Raw genomic sequence first — 14,428 nt, forward strand, 5'->3', positions numbered from 1 at the left:
TAATTCCAGTTAGTTATAGTTTTCCTTATTAATTACCGTTTTTATTTTTTTCAGTTAATGAAAATGTTTTCTCTATTTCGGTTTTTGCTATTTTAGCTTTAGCTAGCAATCTTGGTCAACAATAATTATGTTTTTCAGATCTCTAGTTTTTAACTTTCATTCTAAAGTGCAAATTACTTCAACAGATCACTAAGAACAACATTAAGCACAATTACCAATCGGCTTCAGGATTTTTCTCTTAAGTAATGGCGAACTGTTGCCAAAGCGTCATCAGAAAACACGTGGACCGAAAGGGCAGATTCAAAGTGACACATAAAAGAAAGAGGCAGAAAAAGAGAAAGAGAGAAGATGTTCTCTAGGGTCCATGACTCACCCAACCACAGCCTACAGCTTACATGTATGTACGTTATTTATAGAAGAGATGCATGTTTTGAATCGCTGCCAGTGGACGATTTTTACCTGCTCTCTGCTTGTTCTTTGGTGATATTACAAATAGAGCTGAACATTAAATCAGTAACAATATATATAAACACATGTTCAATATCAGTGGATAATATGTCTGATTAAATATTCAATATGTAGCAAATTCACTGGATATGAACTTAACTCACTCGCTCTTTGGTTACTTAGGAACGACCTGTTGAGTAACTGCAGCTGCGGTCTAAAGTTTCGCCACTTTGCCTCATAATTTTAAAACAGCGGTGTGGAGTGAAAACTGGATATAACAGGAAAGGTCAGGCCACTAGTTTGGTAGTATTTCAGATATTTAAACAGAAAACGAATCGATAATTGACACCAACTGATATCATGCTAAGGTTTTCAGCTACAACGTCCAGCCCTAATACATAGTTTCGACTTCCCCACAAGTCTGAACTGGAAGAGATCCGTGCAAGCAAGCAAACCCATGGCTTCAGGACCAACAAAAATAAAATATGTGAAAAGACTTAACCAATGTCTGAGGGGAAGATACATGAACAAAGTGGCTGCTGTTAAAATTGGCCTGTATGAGACAGAGAATGGAAAATAAGTCAGATGACGTGGACAAGCTGCCTATGATTTCATACTACAATATAATTTCCTACCTAGTCAATACAAAGAATTGTGAAGGATGCAAAAATTGTGATCGAGTACTAATTGTGATGCACTTATATTGTTTATAACTTGGATAGGAACGAGGCGAGAGCTAGTTCTAATCTTGTGGCTTGTTTATTGTTATCACAACTGCCTCCCAAGATGGCTGTCAGTTGAAAAGTTTACAGACATGTGATCTCACATGAGAACTACCAGTATGTATTACATCAGTCTTTGTTTTGTATCTCTAAATCTCTCATTAAGTGTTATCTGTAAGAGATGAGGCGGTCGATCAATATGCAACACGTCTGTCCGCGTCCCCACAGCCCTCCACTTCCCTCATCATAATCCCTTCCCTCTTTCTTTCCGAGGGAGCCGCCGCTGCTGCCAGCGGTCTGTCCGCCATCTGTCAACTCTTGGGTGAGTTGCGAGCTTTAGAAACTCGCAATTAGAGAGGATGACTTGCACCAGGTAGCTGGTAGAACAACAGCGCAGACCTTCACAGATCGATAGAGAGCGACTCATTAGGCGGGGGGGAAAACAAACGGAGCCAGCTGAAAACAGTGAGAAATGAACAGGAAGGAGGGAGGATTTGTTGGGTGCAACAACATGAGTCTTAGCAGACAAATGAAGTAACCTTGAATCTGGGAGAAGATGTAAAATTTATCTGGAGTCTGATTAATGAGGCTGACGGGACTTCACAGTGCCATTTTAGGTTCAGTTATTAAATCCTAACAAAAGATTTCACTGGCTCATTAGTTGAGTTTGCATCAGATATTCTAATTTAGATGAAGCTTGATTCTATAATTTCATCTTCACCTAAAGCTAAACCTAAAGGTACAATCCTGCTAATGAACCTGTTCCAGTCCACCAATACAGAGCTTTGTTCAGCTTCTGAGGCCAAACCTTCACTCCAGCTTTTCACTAAACAGTTTCTCAATTTATTTTGTCTCATTTGGAGCTGCAGGGTTCAATATATCAGTTTTTTCTCTGATGTGTCTGGAAACAATGATCATTTGAGGCAAAGTAAAGAAAAATAGTCTTCTTTATACCATCTACCATAGGCGTAAATCCCAGGGGGGTTCGTGGAGGTCGGGGCCCCCACAATCTTGGAAAAGTCTAGAATTGTTCTCCACAAAAAAATCATTGAAGAAACATTTGCATTTAAATAATATCAATTTGAAAATGCTAAAGAAACAAAGAACGAACTAAATCTGCCATTTATCTCAGAAAAAATAAGAATGAACTTTTCGGTCCTCCCCTGACATTGTTAAAACAATGTTATTTCTCACTGTTTTCAACATAGACTTTAAAACCACAAAATAAAATCTGAATATTTTTCTATATAAACCCCAGAAAAACTAAAAAAGGCTTAAAAATAAAGCTACTTAAGTTATTTATATAGTCCATAACTTGTATTGGGAGCCATTTTAATAGATCAATGTTTGAGAAATTTTATTAAGAGCAGTTATTCTTTAAAGCTTTTTTATTTTGAACCTTAAATTTTTGTAAAGCAGAGATTAGATCAGTGAGACTGAACAAAACTCATGTAGAAGCAACATTTGATTTTTAGTTTTAACAGTTTGCTTACTTAGAAAAGCACGTTTAATATGCATTACTAGTCATTTTTGGTCTTGCAACTTGAATATGGTTTAAAATGATTTTACGTTACATTTCACTGTAACTTTGCCGACCCCCCCCAAAATTGGTCTTTAGAAATTTTCCTGTTTATGGACCCCTCCAATAATGAGATTGGATTTACGCCCTTGCCATCTACCATCATTTTGGGCTTTTATTAAAGCATATAAACTGTTCTTCAGGAGCTAGTTATACAAATTGGTCAAAATTATGCAAAGAGGCTTAAATATGCACATACACACCCATTAATATATGGTTTAATGTCACTTAACAAGTTGCACCTTGACCACAGGCTTTTTTTGTAGCTACCAAGAAGCTGGTTCTATAATTCTGGATGAATATTTAAGTACTACTCTTCACAAAAATGATATTTTATTTAATCTTATTGGTTCCCTGCTACAGGCATAGCTTAAAAGGCAAACTGTTACCCTTCCATGCTCATTCTAAGACAAGTTTCGATGTCAGAATGGCTTCGTTGTTCTGTAAAAACTCCAAAATGTGTCACAGTTTTACTCCCTTGACCCAATCCATCTGTTCAAAATGTTGGTTTTCTTCCACAGACCAGATTATCCCACAGAGCTGCAATTGATCAGAGGTTCCTGCTCTTTCAGGAGCTTAATCTTAGCCACTTTTGGCTAACACAAATGCAAACATTTGAGCCAAAAAGCCATGAGTAGCAAGAGGACTATGACTTGCATAGGGAGAGTCCTTAATATTAGTACTCAATGACTAACATTGGTTTACTCCATTCATTATGTTAAATTGAGCTCTTATATCAAAACGAGCTAAAATGCTAATGTTGGCATAAATTCCACCTTTCGCATTTGGGCTACCACTCACATGTACTATAACACTTACTCCCTTCAGTATGCAAACATTTTAGCTAAAATCTTAAGGTTAGCCAAAATGCTAACATTAACAAATCTTTTTGTACAGTGTCTGGTTTCTCTTGCATAATCTGTAAAATGGTAAAGAAAATCTGAATGTGATTCAGAGTTTGAGTCCAAACAGTTTTGCTGGAAGACATTCTCCTCCTTCAGCAGTCGTTGTGACTGTAGCTGGAACTCACTGCTGGCTCGCGCCTCCTAAAGCCTCATGCTTGGTTTGTTTTGACATCTTTGTGCTGCTGCTGGATTACCCACGGGGCTGTTTATTTTCATTGCTGCTTTAAAAGGGACTCAACCTTTTAAAGCAGCAACAAACCAACTGCATTCGTGACACTTTTGCTAATTTTATGAGACATTAAATAAATGTGGATCTGATTTCAAAAGTGAACTGTTTACTTGGGAACATCCATCAGTAGCAACATCAACTTAAACAAAATCAGCAACTGACAACCCACAAACACTTGAAAAAACTTTTCTTGCAAAGTTAGTGTCTTCATCATTAACTATGCTTGTTGAGTTTTAAAGTTTTTCTGCAGTTGCCATGGTTGAAGGTACTGAGGACAGTGCTTAAGAAAAATACTAATACTAGGGCTGAAACGATTGCTTGAGTGATTCGAGTACCTCGATTATTAAAATTCCTTGAGGAAAATTGATATGCCTTGAAGCTTTGTTAATTTATGTTTTATTATTTTGCACACTGTGTTCTGGCCTGGTTGTTGACGAAAGCTAAATGTTAGCAGCATAATGTTAAATTTTCAAGTTCAGCTTGGGAGGATTTTATTGATTCGTAAAAATGTCTGGGTCTTTGTCGTTTTTCAGGGGACCAATAAGCATCCTTAAAATGACTGGCACGATGGCTGGAGTACGGTAGTTTTTTCTCCTAGAGCGCTGCAGGTGTATTTACACAAGTGAGCGGACAGACTGAACAGCTGCGGGCAGCTGCGCAATAGATGATTAATGTAAGTGTAGCTTTATGGATGAACCAGAAAATGTATTTCATATCATTCCGGTCTCAACAAATGAATGTCGTGGCGGCACGTAGCTGGTAGATGTTAATGTGTGTGAGACGGACGAAGGTGTCAAATCCCATCGCTAACATGAACACAAAAATTATAAATGTTTGGGTAAAGTAAGAGTTTATTTGTTAGACTCACTGAAGATGAAAACATAAACCAAAAGCTTCAGTGTAGACATTTTTTGTTAGCGTATTTATGAGTCTGCCTCTTTTTTATTACATTGAATGTAATTTCAGATTTTTATACAACTTTTCTCCAGGTTAACTTAGAAAGTGAGATATTATTGTTACAGGTTAATTTTCTAAATTATGCAAAAGTTATTGTTGGCTCAAATGTGAAAAATTGGACTGTTGTTGATATCCAATAGTAATACTGCTGTTATGTTAGATTTACCAATATTTTATCTTATCTTCTTTTTTATTTGATTACTCGATTAATGGTAAGAATAATCGATAAATTACTCGCTTACTAAAATAATAGTTTACAACAGTCCTAATTAATACCCAGTGAATTTACAATTTGTGTTTTTATAACCAGAATCAACAGACTAACACCAAGTAGAGCAACATTGAATGATTCAGTTATTCCTTCACATCTGCACATCCATACACTTAAATTTGTGCTATTTTTTCTTTGTAAATAGCTCAAGTTAATTCACCTTGAATTCTTACCATGTATTATCCATTAGCTTTGTTTCTGGACTTTGACTAGACCTTTCTAACACATTAACAGACTTAGATCTAAATCATCCAATTATGACTCCAATTGTCATTCAGCTCAATCCATAGCTGAATTCAATCCAAAGTTGAGAATTTCTCCGATTTTTTTTCCCCTCAGAATTCGGACTTTAATCTAAAAATAATGAATTTTCTCAGAATTATGACTCTAATCTCAGAATTCCTCATTTTTCTCTCAGAATTCTGATTTTAATCTTGTGAAATCAAAACACTTGTTTTTTTCCGTAAAATGAAGCTGAAACTGCTACCTGAGGAATCCTGAGTAGAACGTCTGTACAGTCAAAGTTTCTTTTATCCTAAAAACAAAATGTGTATATTTTTTGTATGCTTTTGGCTTAACTACTGCTCTAAGTAGGTTGTTCTTTCAAGCCTATATACTCCAGTTAACAATTAATCTATAACTACATCAGCTGACAACTATTTGAAGAATTGATTAATCACGATTAATCGTTTCGGACCTTTAATTTAGACAAACAAACAGAGGATGATACAAATGTTTCACCTCTCTGAGGTAGCAGGAGATTCCTCTCAGGGCCGTGCTCATCGCTGTCGGCGACGGCAGCTGGGGGCAGAAAGCAAGAGAAGTGAATAAATGTTAGGAGGGGATGAGTGACGGCGGTGCGGCAGAAGGATGAGGAGACAGGGACGGATCTATCAGTCCGGAGGCGAAGCTGCTTTTAAGAGTTAGAGGCTGAAGCAGCAGCGTCTGGCTCGCAGATGACAGAAGGGCTTTTCTGTTTGATGGCAGAGTGGCCGCCGGCCTCAGAGGATAATCTAATACCACATGAAGAACAAAACTGCGGCTCCATCCCACTTCGTTTCACACAGCAGCCCCCCTGCGCCGCCTTTCATTTTTTAATCCACTTGTTTCTCATCTCCACCGAGTCTCTGACGACCCCTCCTCGCCTCTCGCTCTTCCTCCTCACCTTTCATTTTTCTGATCTCGCAGCAATCGTTTCGCACACGTGACCTTGCTGACATTTAGCCTGCACACAAAGCTATTTGTCCTCCATAGGAGGAGACAAATTCTCTCTGTAATTTTGAGGGAGGCACAAACCATGTCAGTGGGTCAGTATTACCAACTCAAACAAATAGGAAAAAACATCTGCTGCTTTTTGTGGTTGTTTAGCTCTATTTGCAGTGCATATATATAAAAAGAAGTGGAGTGGCTCAGCTGTCCTATAAAACGTCTTTACTGTTGTTTTAGTTCAAATTAATTGAAACTTTCTTCCTCATTTATAAAATTTGTGTTAAAGTTTCACATATGCTTTGAGCCATGATGACAGAAAGTTTGGTTAAATTTGTTCTAAATGTTTCTCAAGTAAATGTAACTATTTACCTATGGAAGTCCATTTCTGCCATGAAAGAAAAAATAAAAGTTCAACAGGTAGTCATAATTATGAATTTGAAAGTCTCTAATTATGACTTCCTGTTGACCTTTTCTGTTTTTCTTTATGGCAAAACAGATTTTCCATAAGTTACTTAATATTTTATAATTCTATTAAAGAATGTCTCATTATTACTGTTCACTGTTTAATTTGTAAGAAATAAAATGATTCAGGTTGGAACATGAGTAGCCAGTTTAGTTGGCTGACTTAAAGCTAATTATAACCCCTTCTTCAGTCACAGCTTTGGGGAACGTTCTGTGACCAAAGTCCCATAAGTAATTATTTTAGCCTCTGTGTGTTTTTGACACGTAAAACGGAGGATCGAAGAGGCGCCTGGGAGTCCGGTCCTGCAGTTTTCAGAGGCATCCCTCCTGCAGCAGCGGCTCGTTACCAGACTGAGTGGCTGCTTATCAATTAATCTAATTTTTGTTCTTTTAAGATTACATTTTTGGAAAAAACTGTCGTTTTTACCACACGTGTATTCCTTGGGTTTCCATTGTTAAGAGTGATATTAGCGTCCAAAGCCGCCATTTTGTTTAAGTTTTACAGCTTCTCTCTTTTTTTAGACTTTGAATTCAAATCAACTCTACGACTAAATATTAAGGTCAGACTACAAGGAAACAGTAGTACAACAATAAAGTCTAAAAAAAAAAAAAAAAAAAAAAAATATAAAGCTATAACAACAATAAAGTCAAAATAATACAAGAATGAAAAGTCGCAATATTACAAGAAAACAGTCCTATGCCAAAAAAGTTGAAATGATCAGAATAAAGTCATAACAATTCAAGAATAAAGTCAAAATAATCAGAGAAAAAAAGTCAAAATATTTCTAGAAAAAAGTCCTAATATTACAAAAATGAAGTCACTCCGACATTAAAAATAACAGAAAATTAAATAAAAATATTGAGCATCTTATACATGTTGATCCAAGTTGTAGAGATAATTAAAACATAATTCTAAGACGTTTTTTTTTTTCAGGTAAAATTGCATCGTTTCTCTGCTAATAGATTCTCATCATGTACAACTAATAAAACGGGTGATTGAAATAAAATAAAAGTCATTTCTTTGTTTTGAAAAGAAAGCAAGCAAATAGGATCTAACATGAAAAAACGTTCAGGACGGCTGCTGGGAATATTTGTTCAGAAAACACTTAAATATTGGGACCCAGATAAACGTCAATGTTTTGACTGACCCTCTCCTGGTTTGGATTTCCACTCCCCTCGACAGTCCATGTTCACTCAGAGTCACGTAGGAAGCATTAGCACACTGACCGCCACACGTCCCTGCACTCATTTCTCCCCCCTACACATTTATTTCCCCATTTTCCTCCTCCTTATCCTCCTGTTTTACTCCCTCTCTTCCTCACAGGAGGCGGATGCTCCAGACAGATGTTGAAGTGTTTGGTCTGGTCAGGCTTCACGCGGCGCAGGGCCACCCTCGACTCCCCGATGAACTCGTTATGTGTCAGCTTGTCTTCGTCACAAACGGACACCCTGGGAGACAGAGGCAGAGCCGGCGGGAGAAGGGACAGTGACAAATGGTGAGCAAAGCATGAATAAAATATAAGAGCATAGCTGGGTAATGAGTCAGAGGTAGAGATCTGAAAGGAGACCAATCAAGGGTGGTTTTCTGTGTGTGTGTGTGTGTGTGTTTGTGTGTGTGTTGTGTGTGTGTGTGTGTGTGTGTGTGTGTGTGTGTGTGTGTGTGTGTGTGTGTGTGTGTGTGTGTGTGTGTGTGTGTGTGTGTGTGTGTGTGTGTGTGTGTGGAGTAAAGTAGTCAAACAAGCAACATCTTATGACAGCTTTTAAAGTCACGACAGAGATATAAGAAGGGAATGAAATCAGTGATGAAAGCCTGACCTGAATTAGAAAGGAAGCTGTCAGGAATCTCAAAGTGAAGCTTTGGGGATTTAATCAAATTACAGTTAAAAGAAAATTACAGTTTCAAAATTAATGTATTCGGACGTAATTGCATCTGCTAACACAGATTAACGCATCAGTAAGACGAAACTTTATGAATGGAGAGAATCTATCAATTTCCAAATAATGATGTCGACTGGATTTAGATGCGGACTTTCTGGATGCTCAATTCTAAAATGGCATTTTATGTTTGTTTGTTTTTTTTTTAAAAAAGGGAGTAAATTTCAGCCAAAAAACTCAGAAGTTATGAGGTTAATCTCAGAAATTTTCACGTTTTTCTGGAAAATTTCTGAGCTCCAAAAGTTGAAAACTTGGTAGAAAACTCAGAAACTTCCAGTAATCTCAGAAATATTCTAGAAACAATCAGAAAATTTCTGCATTTCAAAAGTCAAAAATTTGGTAGAAGGAACTCACAAATTTTCTAGAAAAATGAGAACATTTCTCATCTCTCAAAGTAAAATAAATTGTTAATGAAGTTGTATTTAAAAACATTAATTGGTTCCTTTTAATTTCAAGCCAGCGATTAACAGGGACATATTATGCAAAACTTGCATTTTGCTCCTTTTTATTCTTCCATTTGGGTTTCAGCTTCTTTTAAAAACAGGACAAACGTTTAAAATAGTCACCCAGACAGTTTTTGTCAATATTTTCAAGTGTTTTGGTGTCTGAAAAATGTTCCCGTTTCAAACACCTCGGTAATGTAACGTCACAAATCCGCAGACATTGACTCCTAGTAACCCCAGTGGAATCCAGCCGTTACCTAGCAACCCAGGCTAAGCTCAGCCCGTTGCCTAGCAACCCAAGCAGAGTTCCAGCACTTTTGGCCAGCCGGTTTTCCTGCTGTATGCGGCGTAAAATGGCTGCTGGAAAAGACAAGTGTTATGTTGTTGACTTATCATCCAGAAACCCCTTAAAATCTCCTGATCTGAGAAAGACTTTGTCAAAAAAAAAAAGTAAAAACACATGTTTTGTTCAAGTCTAATCTGTTCTAGGAAGCATAACAGATCACCTGTAAGAGCCACTGAGGGCCCACTTGCAGTCTGAAGACTCCTGATTTTTAGGTGTAAGTGACGGCCATGTATCTTTTACTTCACATTTCATGATTACATAACACTTCACAAAAAATCCCAATAAAGAAATAAAAAACTGTGATTACAACGTGACAAAATGACGACTGCTCCTCCAAGGCGGTGCATGTGTTTGCATATTTTTGGAGATAATTGCCACGTTTCTTTCAGTGGGGATTCGAACAGTGTGAAAGTGCATCACAAGAGGTTGAATATTTATGCCATAAATTCAGCAATAATACTGAGGAGTGAAGGAGGTGGAAACAGGTTGTGGATGTGAGATTGAGAGGCAGTGGAGAGACGTGGCTGAGAAAGAAAGGTCAAAGACACAAGAATTAATTTAAATGTACATCTGAACCTAAGATCACCAAGTTTCATATCTTTATTTATAAAAATCTGTCCTTCCATCACAGAAACGATCCAGTCACACCTTCGATCTTCTAGTTTCTGGTTATGAAACAAAACCATTGCAGAAAGTTCAACATATGTGCAAAACAAGATCTCTGGAGAAAACCTCTAGTCGGATAATTCACAGAAGAGAAGAAAAATCATACATTTAATATCAAACTGCAGGGAGAAACAGAAATGGAAGCAAATAAATAAATGAGGGTGTGAGGAGCAGACGAGAACAAAGATGGATTGAGTCATCTGGAGAAAATCAGGACAGAGCTGGGAGATGGAGTATTGAGTAATGGTGTCAAAGGTCAAGAGCGGGGGATGGGCTCACATGTTCACCTGCAATGAAAACATTTTCTGACAGCTTATATTTACTGCATCATCTCAGCATGATGTTAACAATCTACAAAATAAATCTTTATGAGAAAATATAACTTTAGTCAAGATTTTGCCACCAATCAAACTAAAGTCCAGTGATTTTTAAAATTTTTTTTTACTGGACTTCAGATTGATTTTACTAAAATTAAAGTTGAAATTAAAGTTGACTTTAATCTAATAAATTAAGTTGAACTTTTTACTAATTCTACTCAGTTTTTACATTTTAATAAACAATGAATTTAAATAAGTTAAGACCCTCTATAAGTTAACTCAAAGTAATCTGACAGTGACCAGCAAGGTATCCCACAATACATTGTGCCAACAGCAACAACTAATTAAACCATTTTTTATTTTACTTATACCAAAATGTTTTCCCAATGTTACAAAAGAAAAATCTGCCAGTAGAAGTAGCACTTTTCCATCCATGTTAAGGAATTGTTTACTCAAAACAAGGGTCTGTATCTTGCTGAAAAGTTACTTGTAAGTTAGTTTTATCTTATTTTGTATTAATGCATTTCAAGGTATATTTGCTGTTTGAACCATTTAAACAGGCAGTAATAATCAATTTTACATGGACTCTTTATGGATTTCAACAATTCGTGGGCGGCTTCAGTCCCAGAAACAGAAAGATGATGCTTCAAAAAGTATTTAATGTAACGTTTTCGCAGCATTGTGCTCGTAAGCCTTTCTTTTTTTGCCTGTTGTGTTGAGATTAAGACTTGGACTCGGGTGTTTATTCCCTCCAGGTTGGAGCCACACGCATATTCAGTAATCTTTTTGTTGTATGACCCATCTTTCCTTTGACATTTAACATTCACTGTGACATTTTCACAGAAGTCACAGTGGCCATGAACTGAAGCAGCACACTGACCCAGATTCATGCAGGGAAATCCTCACAGACAACAACAGATGATCTCTGTAATTTATTTCAAACTGGTCTGAACTGGGAAATCCTTTCTGTGCAGTTTTCACTGAAAAATCTCAAATGTTTGGGTGGACTGGAGAAATATAATATAATATAGAGCATTTTATGAATCACATGTGACATTAACATATGAAAATTTAAGGCATTTCTGCTTGATTTTATAGCAACACAGTGTAGAGCTGAGCTGTTTCATAATCGGAAAGCAAAAGGTGCTTAACAGGAGTTTTACTGAATTTGAAGCTAAAACGTTAATTCTTAATCAATTACTAAATTATTCAAATAATTGATTAAACATGATTAATTGTTTCAGCCTTAGCTAGAAAACAGAGACACCTTTTCATGCAGGTGGTATTGACCTGCAGCAGGTTGTGAACCCGAATGAGTCAAACTCCTGATATTTACGTGCTGGTGCCGCGGGTCGGCAGCAGGACTGGTTCCTCTAATCACCCCCGAGAGCTAATCTGTCCGTCCTGCTCAGATCCGGCTCTCATGTGGACCACGGCAAAGTTTCAGTCACAGACAGAAACAATTCGCAGCTTTCGTCACCTCCAGAGGGGGGGTCAATGAGATTAAAACACCCCGCGGTGCGCGGCCTGACCTCAATCTGTCACTGCAACTTTGAAAACGAGAAAGCAAAGAGGCAGATGGAAGGAGCGACAAAGAGAGGTGGAGATCTTCTCTGATCTCAGGGGACAGGAAAGATGTTTGGATAGGCAGGGACGAGACTGAGGTGAGACAACATGAAACAGCCTCAATGGAGACAGAGAGGGGGCGTCGAGAACTACTGGACGTCCCTCAAGCTGATAGGAAAGGACTTAGCGATTGAGACGGACGATAAGAAATCTTTTGTACGTATGAGTCAGATGAGGAACAGAAGGGCAGAAATAACCACAGCTAGCTAGAAATTACTCGAGTAAGAGCAGCAGCACTTCAATGTATATGTTCTCAAATAAAAGTAAAATGTAGCCGTCCAAGAAATTACAAGTAAATAATTGTTTGGTAAAAATGCAACTCAAGTAATGGATCAAAAAAGTCAAAAATATATCAGGCTGACCAAAATATAAACCCATAAGTTTTATGTTAAAAGGTGACATATTTTGTTTTTTTGAACAGGTTCAATCGTTCTTCAATAATGAGACTTCAGTTTGATCTGTTTTGCTTATGAGCTGTTTTATGGCCTCTGTCACTTTAAATCTAAAGAAGCTGCTGCTAGCCACGCTCCAACTCAATGTTATTATATAACTGTATGACTTTGAAAAGCACAAGTGGAGCCTCCTGGGTCAATAATTCTTGAATATTGATTAAAAACAGCACTGTTCCATTGGAAGATTTTTAGACTTATAAGATGAAATTTTTCCCAAGAAGTTATAAATGAATAATCTGCTAATCCAGCTAATACTTAAAAAAGAAAATCAATATTCAAGAATTATTTACTTAAAACAAGCTGTTACTTGTTTTATTTATTTAAAACAAGTAACTCACAAGTAAAGTTACTTGTAAGTTAGTTTTGTCTTATTCCAAATGTACCTAGACATTTGCTCTTGAAACTCGACGTATTGGTAAGATTTTGTATTTTTGCAGTGTAGCTGAACAACAAATCTCGTCTTTTCCGGGAGCAAACTGTACAGAACTCAACTTGGGTTGCTAGGTAACAGGCTGGCCTTGGCTGGGTTGCTAGGTAACGGGGCTGGCCTTGGCTGGGGTTGCTAGGTAACGGGGCTGGCCTTGGCTGGGGTTGCTAGGTAACGGGGCTGGCCTTGGCTGGGGTTGCTAGGTAACGGGCTGGCCTTGGCTGGGGTTGCTAGGTAACGGGCTGGCCTTGGCTGGGGTTGCTAGGTAACGGATTTGTGATGGTACATTCCAGACGTTTTTCCAACGGTTCATTTTCCAGACACCAAAAAACATAAATTTACTGGCAAACAAAATGGCTGGGTGTTTTTTGTAAAGCGCTTGTTTTTTTTTTTTTTTGTTTTTTTTTTTGTTTTTTTTTTTTTTGAAGCAATAGAGACCAAAATGGAAGAACAAAAATGTACAAAATGTTGACTTTTGCATAAAATTCTGTGAAAGACAAGAGTTTTGTCTGCTTTAAGGAGCAAAGTGAAAATAATATACATAACACAATTACAAAATCTGGAAAAAGAGACATTTTTATAGAAAGAAATTAAATTATTTTTATGTAAAACATCGGGTGTGTCTTTTTGTCTGGTGATTTTTGGGTTGAGTTTAATATTCAAATAATGAAGTTACTCATTATTTAGTATCCAGAAATTTTACTCAAGTAAGAGTAGAGATACCCAATAACAAAATTACTCAAGTTAAAGCAAAAATGGTCCTAAAACATATTTTTTCCTAAAGTTACTGAAGTAAATGTGACTAGTTGCTACCCAGGCCAGTGAACAGCAGAGACTACCTGAGAGTTTTGCGGTACATGTCTTCCTCGGTGATGCCACAGTAGGTGAGCGTCTCGTTCCACACGGGGTTGAGTGTGTTTCGAACAATCTTCGTTTTCAGTTTATTCGCCTGTTGGCACCACGGGGAGAACGAAGTAAATATCACTGCAAGCTTCAATACGACGTGCAAACAGCAGAAAAATAAATCCCAAGTTCCTTCTATTGCTGCTCATGTATTCATCCACATTTTTGTCACACAATTCTATAATGAGACCATAATTGAAGAGTGTCCTCCAATCTTCCTGCAGACAGGAACCTGAAGGTCTCTTTCAATTTCACAGCAAAACAGTGAGAAATAAAAAAAGCACTTGTAATAAAATCCAACCTTGCAGGCTCCTGGCAGCAGATGCAGCTTGACGTAGGGATCGGCCAAACCGTTGAAATCCATCGGCTTCAAACCCTTGCAGAGAAAATATAGAACACAAAAACCACAAAATGAGATGTGAAGGTGAATCTGGGTTTCGTCTGGAAAATGTTTTAAGTTAAGCTTTGATTGATTGTTAGTCTGAGTGTGAAGGGTGAAAATAAGAAGCTCAATGTTAAGTCTGCACCCTAA

The 14,428-nt window shown here is 37.4% G+C and overlaps 2 protein-coding genes across 3 annotated transcripts in view; one reads left to right on the plus strand and one right to left on the minus strand.

Annotated features, from left to right (window-relative positions):
- LOC129377838 (double C2-like domain-containing protein alpha) overlaps nt 1-14,428 on the minus strand; it is a 37,408-nt gene that overhangs the window by 10,845 nt on the left and 12,135 nt on the right. The window contains exons 4-7 of the mRNA XM_055058030.1: nt 14,198-14,272; nt 13,833-13,942; nt 8,104-8,230; nt 5,852-5,911 (exon numbers count right to left, since the gene is read on the minus strand). Of these exons, the coding sequence (XP_054914005.1) occupies nt 5,852-5,911; nt 8,104-8,230; nt 13,833-13,942; nt 14,198-14,272 (372 nt within the window). The remainder of the gene's footprint in view (nt 1-5,851; nt 5,912-8,103; nt 8,231-13,832; nt 13,943-14,197; nt 14,273-14,428) is intronic.
- The window catches only part of adprh (ADP-ribosylarginine hydrolase), a 71,742-nt gene continuing 65,500 nt past the window's right edge, over nt 8,187-14,428 (plus strand). Inside the window, exon 1 of one of the 2 annotated variants that reach the window (XM_055058032.1) lies at nt 8,187-8,277. Coding sequence is in view for 1 of the 2 variants with exons in the window: in XM_055058033.1 (XP_054914008.1) it covers nt 8,275-8,277 (3 nt within the window). In the remaining variant the exon portion in view is untranslated. The remainder of the gene's footprint in view (nt 8,278-14,428) is intronic. The other variant, XM_055058033.1, reaches the window with a different exon arrangement.

The sequence above is a fragment of the Poeciliopsis prolifica genome, unplaced genomic scaffold (genome assembly GCF_027474105.1).
Source record: "Poeciliopsis prolifica strain line A6 unplaced genomic scaffold, Auburn_PproV2 SCAFFOLD049, whole genome shotgun sequence".
In the NCBI taxonomy this organism is placed as follows: domain Eukaryota; kingdom Metazoa; phylum Chordata; class Actinopteri; order Cyprinodontiformes; family Poeciliidae; genus Poeciliopsis; species Poeciliopsis prolifica.